Source organism: Bubalus kerabau, chromosome 14, assembly GCF_029407905.1.
Source record: "Bubalus kerabau isolate K-KA32 ecotype Philippines breed swamp buffalo chromosome 14, PCC_UOA_SB_1v2, whole genome shotgun sequence".
NCBI lineage: Eukaryota > Metazoa > Chordata > Mammalia > Artiodactyla > Bovidae > Bubalus > Bubalus kerabau.
The window spans coordinates 23,779,426-23,787,628 of record NC_073637.1 but is presented as its reverse complement, the minus strand read 5'-3'; the positions used below and the strand labels follow the sequence as shown (position 1 = coordinate 23,787,628).

Here is an 8,203-nt window from a genome sequence, read left to right as displayed (position 1 = left end):
ATTTCAGGCACCAGGGGAAAGGACGGCGCGCTCTCCGCCCCTCCTGGTACCCGCGGCGCGTCTGCTGGCCGGGGTGGCACCCAGAGAGAGGTCCGTGCCCCTGTGCCTCCCAGGGTTCTTCCGGCCCGAGTGGGTATGAGCGGGTCCCAGACCCAGGCACCGCCGCGCTCGCGCGCTGTCTCGGACGCGGCCGAAGTTCGCTTCCCGGGTCCAGTCGGTTCTCTTGCCCCAGCAGGTGCCGCCTGTCCTCGTCCCGCTGCCGTAGCCGCCGGACATGGAGCCCCCAGTCCAGATCTTCCGCGGTGAGCCGGGCCCCACCTGCTCCCCGAGCACCTGCCTGCCCCCCAACGGCAGCGGCTGGTTCCCGGGCTGGGCAGAACCGGACGGTAACGGCAGCGCGGGCTCGGAGGACGTGCTGCTGGAGTCGGCTCACATCTCCCCGGTCATCCTGGTCATCATCACGGCCGTCTACTCCGTGGTGTTCGTCGTGGGTTTGGTGGGCAACTCGCTGGTCATGTTCGTGATCATCCGGTGAGCGCGGGGTCCCGGCGCTACAGTGGCCGCAGACGGAGGGAGGGTCGGGTTGGTCACCAGGACGCGCGGAGGGACGCCAGCCGGGTAGTGGGGACCCCATTCCGTCCTGGCTCCGGAGAGGCTCAGAGGGCGGCCTCTTCGAAGTGAGATTTCCTGGGAGACGTTTTGCTGTGGGACTGCGAGGTTAGCCCAGGACGAATCCAAGGGACCAGAGGTGACGTGAAGGTTTAAGGGTGACCCTCCTCTGCGCCCCAAATCCCTGCAGAAGGCCCTTCGGATGGAGATAATGGGGTGTCCCTGCAAGGGACAAAGTCAGTGTCTCCTGGGAAGGAAGCTAGTCCAACCGCCTGGCCTTTTGCCTGATTGCCTGCACCAGTTTGGAGCACTTTGTTTTGCCCCTGCAAATATTTCTTTAGATAAAATTCATGCCCACTCAATGCCCTGAAGAGAATTCAGGATTTCCTGTGACTCATCAGAATGATGTTATGGTTTATGAAGCAAATCCAGTATACTATTTAGGTACCCACATGTGAGCCTTGTAGTACTGACATGCCATCTTATTGGTTTAGAATGCTGGTCACTTTGGTACCGAAACCATCTAGTATTTGTCTCCTCAAGTATGGGTGCTGGAGGTTTCCAAAAATTGTTTTGCTTTTTATCTCCCACCGTGGGAACTGGAGCTTTCTTTTTATTGTTCTTTTGTGGGCGCATTGAAGTCAGCTTCCAATAATAAATACCTAAATATCTGCATATATGCTAATTTTCTGGAAAGTGAAGTGATTTCTATTTTGGCCTCTCATAACAAAGGAAGCAAGAAAAAACAGAAATCCTACCATTGTCTGGATACCCTTTGAGAAATTTCCCTTCCTGGGAGACTTCATGGTTTTCAGCTGCACATTTAAGAGTGAATATGAAGATGAGACGTTCCTGTGAATAAAGGAAGGATGCAAGTCAATCTGCTTAGAAGCATAGAAAGGATGAAGAACTTTTTTTTTTATCTTGACTTTAGTTTTGAAACATGCTCTTTATTTATTATGAACTTTAAAGACAGTATCTGCAGTAGCATGAATCTTTCAAATACGTGTTTCATTTCTCTCTCTCTGACTTGGAAATGTCACCTCTTTTATCCTCATCTGTGCTGCAGAACTGAAAACCATTTTAAGCCTCCAAATACATATTATAAAGCTCTTTTCACCTACAGTTAGTGTCTCTAGCTTGGTGACCTTGCTTTCCACAATTGCTTATTGCCTTCCACTGGACTTCTATCAGTGATGAGTACAGGCTACAGAAGTAATATTTTACAAGCCAATTGTTCTTCCAAATCCTTAGTAATTGCAGGGCTACTCTCCATTAGAGAGAAGATTATAGTAACCAAGAGAAAAGAAAAGACAGCTGTACTCTAAACTATAATTAAAATTTCTAGGAGATCTTTGCTACAGAGGCTGTTGTTTTACAATCAAACGTTGTTACAGAGAAAGGGGATGCCAGGAGCAAACCCACTCTGTTCCTGCTCCATCATACTTAGGTGCTTGAGTGAAACAGATACACGTTACTGTCACTTGAAAGAGAACTTGAAGTTTTGAGTTTGAGAGGGCTTTTTAAGTTGCTCTATAACTCCTTGTATAGCCCTGCAGTCTAGGATTAAAAAGAATAAAGAATCCTAAAATATGTGAAAAGATAACTCCACGAGGAGCATTAGACATGTCAGAAAGAAAGAAGAGTCACTGTAGATTGACTAGAATTTTTAAGATAAATACAAAGAAATATAAATATAAGCTAAATATGTCTACCTCAAAGACATCCAAGACTAAAGTTTGTGAAAAGGGGATAAATTCAGCTAAAAATACAAAAAGAGTTATAGAGTTCATGTAATAATATTATGCATCTACCCACTCCATTTGATAGTAAATGAGGAGTGAAGAGTTCTATTATCATCTTGGAAAGCCAAATATCAAAATAATAGTTGGCTTAAATCTATAGCAAAGAGCATTAAGAAGCATTTAGAATTTGTTCAGACTGATACAGGGCCAGAGAATTGAAAAATAAAACCTTAGAAGAAAACTTGATGGACTTGGGTTTATTTTGCTAAGGAGAAGAAAGGACTGAAGGTTGGAGCCAGGCATCAGACGCCATGTGCTCATCAGAACTCAGAGCAGAACCAGAGGGTGGAATTCAAGTGTGGCTTTTGTGATTGACCTTGGCTGAACAGTGTCACTTGAAAAGATGGAGGATCACTTTTGAAAAGGATGTTATTTTAAAATATTGAACTTGCCTAAGGGTCCTGGTTGAGTCATCTAGGAAATCATCCTAGAGATGGAATTCAGATGCTCGGATGGCAGGGCAGGCGCAGGTCTGGGATGGCCATCTCAGACCTGGGAGGACGTGAGGGTTGTGGAAGAAGCATTGACTGCTTGTAGACCTGCCTTACAAATGGCTTTTCTCCCTTCAGCACCTGGAATGTCATCCGGTATCTTCTGAAGATCATCTAATGTTTCAAGGATTTTCCTCCTTTAATGTGTAGCAACTACTACAGTTGCCCAGTGTTCTGTAACCTTTCACTGTGAACACCTTAAAATTTAAGCACTGCAACCTCCCTCTCTCCAGGTATAGGGGTTTGTGGTCCTGGCTCAGGAAGGTCTTACCTCAGCCCTTGATTCATGTCCTTGGGTCCCACCAACACCTTGGGGTGCCCATGGTGATCCTCAGGGTCCTAACCCCATGTTTGCTTCACCTCTCCTGTGCAGGTCACCTGCAGTGAATGCTATGATGCCCACCCAGCCCACGCCTGGGACATTGCCAGGCAGCCCCACCTCTGGTACCTTATATTCCTTTTCCCACCCTAACCACAACTTCCAACACATATGGCTGTCTCCTCTCTTGGTGAAAACGATTAACATTTAATGAACACCTAATATATGTACTCTTGCCTGGAAAATCCCATGGATGGAGGAGCCTGGTGGGCTGCAGTCTATGGGGTCACACAGAGTCGGACACAACTGAGCGACTTCACTTTCCCTTTTCACTTTCATGCATTGGAGAAGGAAGTGGCAACCTACTCCAGTGTTCTTGCCTGGAGAATCCCAGGGACAGGGAGCCTGGTGGGCTGCCGTCTATGGGGTCACACAGAGTCAGACATGATTGAAGCGACTTAGCAGCAGCAGCAGCAATATATGTCAGGCTGGTAAAGCTGTGTGGTGGTTGGTGGTTTAGTTGCTAAGTTGTGTCCAACTCTTGTGACCCCATGGACTGTAGCCAGACAGACTCCTCTGTCCATGGGATTCTCCAGGCAAGAATACTGAAGTGGGTTGCCATTTCCTTCTCCAAGGGATCTTCCCGACCCAGGGATCAAACCTGCATCTCTTGTGTCTCCTGCTTTGGCAGGAGGATTCTTTACCACTGGAGCCATGTGGAAAGTCCATGGGTATGTTTCCACATACCCATTTAACAGATTATGTTCCCTTAGCTAACATCCTTTCTTCCTCCTGTCTGTCTTGGGTAAACCTCTTGGAGGAATAACCCCTGCCCATCGCTTTGGTGTCATCCATCTGTTACTCAATCAGGGCACTTGAGTTTCCTCCCTGATGCTCGTCTCTCGGACGTGTAGGTCTCACGTCCCAGGTGATGTCTCAGGCTGGCTGTCCCTCAAAGTCCATGGGGATTCAACGTGCTGGACCAATCTCACCTTCTCCTTGACTTCCTTCCACACACAATGGGTTTCTTGTCAGTCTCCATCACAGGCTCCTCTTTCCTGATGTGTCCTAAATTATCATCTTTTCCTGAGCCTTCTTAGCTTTCTTTGTACTCTCTTCATATTAGTCAGGATTCAACCAGAAAAGCAGAACCTGTAGGGGATATATGTGTGTGTGGAGGGGTTTACTACAAAGACTTGGCTTAGGTGATTGTGGGGGTGGCCAGTCAGGTCTGTAGCCCTGAGGATAGGCGTCAGGAGAGGCAGAACACACTTCCAACATGGAATCTCTTCTTTCTCAGAGAAGCTGTATGCCTTGTAGTTAAGACCCTTTGACTGATTAGACCAGGCCCACCCAGGTACTCTAGGATCATCTCCTTTGTTTAAGATCAACTGATAACGGACTTTAACCACATCTACAAAACACCTTCAGAATAGCATCTTGATGAGTGTTTGAGTATTTGAAAACCATAGGCTGGCCAAGATGGCTCATCAAACTGACCATCACTCTTGATGGTATTATCCATTCTTGTGGCTATAACTGTCAGGGAAACTCTGAACAGTCCTAAACCTGTGTGTCTGTCTTCCACTTATTTGTCCCTACTTCACACTCATCTGCCCTCCCTCCTTCTGGATGGTTCTATGGGATTGTCTTGTAGGTTTCTCAGATTTCTAGTGAAACTTCCAGTTCTAGAGGCTGGAAGTCCAAGATCAAGGTGCTGGCTGGTTTGATTCCTGCTGAGTGTCTCTGCTTGCAGGTGACTGCCTTTTCACCCTGTCCTCATGTGGTCATCCTTCTGTGTGGACATTCTTACTCTCTGTATCCTGATCTCGTCTTATAAGGACACTTGTCAAGTTGGATCAGAGCCCATTTTACCTTAATTTTACCTCATTTCATCTCTTTGTGCTCAGTCGCTTCCGTCGTGTGCAACTCTTTTTGACTGTATGAACTGTAGCCTGCCAGGCGCCTCTGTCTATGGGATTCTCAGGCAAGAATACTGAAGAAGGTATTTTTGTTTGTTTGTTTAATTTAAAGAAAAGCTTTACTCTTATAAAGGTATGTTTCTTTTTAAATTAAATGTAAGGATAGTGTTAGTCACTCAGTTGGGTCTGACTCTTTCCGACCCCATGGACTCTTTGCGACCCCATGGCCTGGTAGGCTCCTCAGTCCAGGGAATTCTCCAGGCAAGAATACTAGAGTGGATTGCCATTCCCTTCTCCAGAAAATGTAAGGATAATCAAGGAAAAATTATTAGAAAAAATTACAGGAAGCAGAAAATTATTTGGTCCTTGATCGTATAAGTTGTGCCTTTTCTTATTAGTTTTCATTAATTATTTGCTATCACAATAAAGACACAATAAAGGGATCAGTCTTCTGGTGACCTTGTCTTGCTCATAGAAGGCTTTGGCTTCCCTGTAATTCAGCCTGGGCAGTGTTGGAATATCCCTAAAGGGGTAACTTTGTAAGGGGTGTATTCCAGATTCTTTTAAATGTTAAGGGAGCCGACTTAGCTCATGTCACCTGAAGACATGCAGGGAGACGTGAGAGGAAAGGCAGAGGTACGTAGTCGTCAGTAACTACTCACTGCTTCCTGTTCAATTGAGCAGGCTTACCTTAGGTGTTGATTAGAAAAAAATAAGTATGTTGTAATTTATCCTGATCCTCTCTTGGAATCAGTGCTCAACATTTCCTTTAAAGCAAGCATAGGAAAGATAATTTCAGAAATTATTTTCAGAGGAGCCTATCTTGAATGTCCCAAAGTAATTTTACTGTTTGACAAGCTCTTAAGAGAAAATTGGCTTCACTGCCACTGTTTACATGGATTAGCTAAATGAGATTATTTTCTTCAGTGTGGGACATGTGGTCACGGAAGCCCAAATCTTCATGGAGCTATTTCAGAGATCAGAGACTGCACAGTTGCTTGAAAAGGAAGGAAGGAGGAAAGGAGTAAGGAGGGGAGGGAGGGAGAAAGAAAGAGAAAGGAAAAAAAAACAGGAAAAAATAAAAAGAAAGAGAAAAACAAGCAACGTGGTTATCAGGTCAGAGCTCCTAAGATTTAACAGACTCAGGCAAAGTTGTAGTCTTTAAAATCACTTTTGGATGGTGGTGCCAATACAGTTTTTTTGGCGCCCGTCTTAGAGTTATTTTTAGGAGGGACTGACTTCTCGCTGGGAAATGGCAGCTTCTATTCATTTTCTGCCCAGCGATGTCTTTGGGCAGCAGGCAGCATCTTCATGAGAACTGGGCAGTTGGCATCTCCTTCTCCCTAGATTAACCTGTGGAGACACTCAATCGTGGCTGCCCTGCTTCGTGGGAGATGTGCCTCTGTGCTCAGCTAAAAACCTAAAATCGTATGTCTGCGGGATGGTTTCCTTTGTAAGATTTGGCTTCTGTGTTTCAGAGGTAGAAGGTTTTACAGGCTTTATAAAATACCGGGTTAACAAAAGATGGTTTCAGAATAACACTCATGTATTCCTCAACAGAAAATCAGCCAATGTATTTTGTTTGTTTCTCTCTTTGGCTGGAATGCTGGCTTATATCTTAAATAAGGAAGACTTACATGAGAAGAATGGATTTTAGGAGTGGGGATAATGTTGTAAAAGGCTTATGCCTTTTTATTTAACTCACTCCACTGACCAAGCAAGTCAGCATTTAAATGAAAAATGAGAAAAACATAAAACATGTGGATGAATTGAGATACGCCAAAGGAATTGATCTGAAGTTGAGCGGGGAAGCCTTCAGACTAAGCATGGCTGGAGTTACGTGCCTTTAGAGATAGGCTGTAACAATCAGAGCGATTTTCCAAGATTCTGTTGAATATTAATTCTTTTAAGTTCACAGCACAACTCTAAACTCTGCTTTGCTGTGTTGCTTTCCACCTAATGCAGGGGGCTCTTCCTTTCCACAGAAGACAGAGCAGGAGAGTGAGCTTGTTGCCTCTGGGTGGCACCCTGTGGCTCACCTTAGCTAAGTCAGTTTTCGGTATAAAAATGGGAAAATAATTCCAGAAGTCTACATACGTCTAGGTATCCAGAGAGTTGTACACTAGGAAACACTGCATCAGTCATTTGAGATTCGTAGTAATAGTTTTCTACCTGCTGGTGTTGTTTAGTCACTAAGTCGTGTCCAACTCTTTGAGACCCCATGGACTGGAGTCCACCAGGCTCCTCTGTCCATGGGCTTTCGCAGGCAAGAATACTGGAGTGGGTTCCTGCGTCCTTCGTGATAAACTCTCACCCTGTGTGCACTGCTGGACACTCTGGACAGTACCTCCTGGGGAACAGGGCTGTGACTCCAGGGAGGGGAGCACTTCCTGGGGCCCGGGCTAAGGCAGTGAAAGCACTGCTTCAGCACTGCTTCCTCCCCTGCCCCACAGCACCCTCAAGGACAGCCCACCAGGGCCTGAGGAGGTGTCTGTCTGCCTTCTGACTGCACCTCACTGCCAGCCTGGTACCTGCAGTCCCAGGAGTTGGGGCTGGGGTATACCCCGCCCCCTCCTCTGTTCTTCTCAGAGCTTTTGCTCAGCCTGTGGTACAGTGTCAAGGGCCTGATACCTACATGAATACGACGCCTTTAGAGTACTATCAATTGAGGCTATTTCAAAGTCAGATCATTGGAGAAACAGCAGCTCAATTTCCCTTTTTTTTTTTTTTTAAATTGCAAGCTACTGCCCTTTAGTAAAGAACCATAATTTCAGTAGTAAACAATCTAAAAGGATGTTTAGCCAATTCATTGAGATGAACTGGAAATATCTGGATAATTTAATGAAGCAAACTTATTATATTTTGTAAAAAAGTTCCCCTGAGAATTTGCATTGATACAGCTGTTATGTCTGGCTATTTTATTTTACTTTTTCAAATTTTGTTTATTTATTTAGCCAGGTCACCTGGCATGTGGGATCTTGGTTCCCCATCCAGGGATTGAACCCATGTCCCCTGCATTGGAAGCACAGAGTCTTAACTACTGGACCACCAGGGAAG

General features: G+C 45.5%; 1 protein-coding gene across 1 annotated transcript in view; it reads left to right on the top strand.

Annotated features, from left to right (window-relative positions):
* Positions 1-274: 274 nt before the first annotated feature.
* OPRK1 (opioid receptor kappa 1) overlaps positions 275-8,203 on the top strand; it is a 29,741-nt gene continuing 21,812 nt past the window's right edge. The window contains exon 1 of the mRNA XM_055545979.1: positions 275-531. Within this exon, the coding sequence (XP_055401954.1) occupies positions 275-531 (257 nt within the window). The remainder of the gene's footprint in view (positions 532-8,203) is intronic.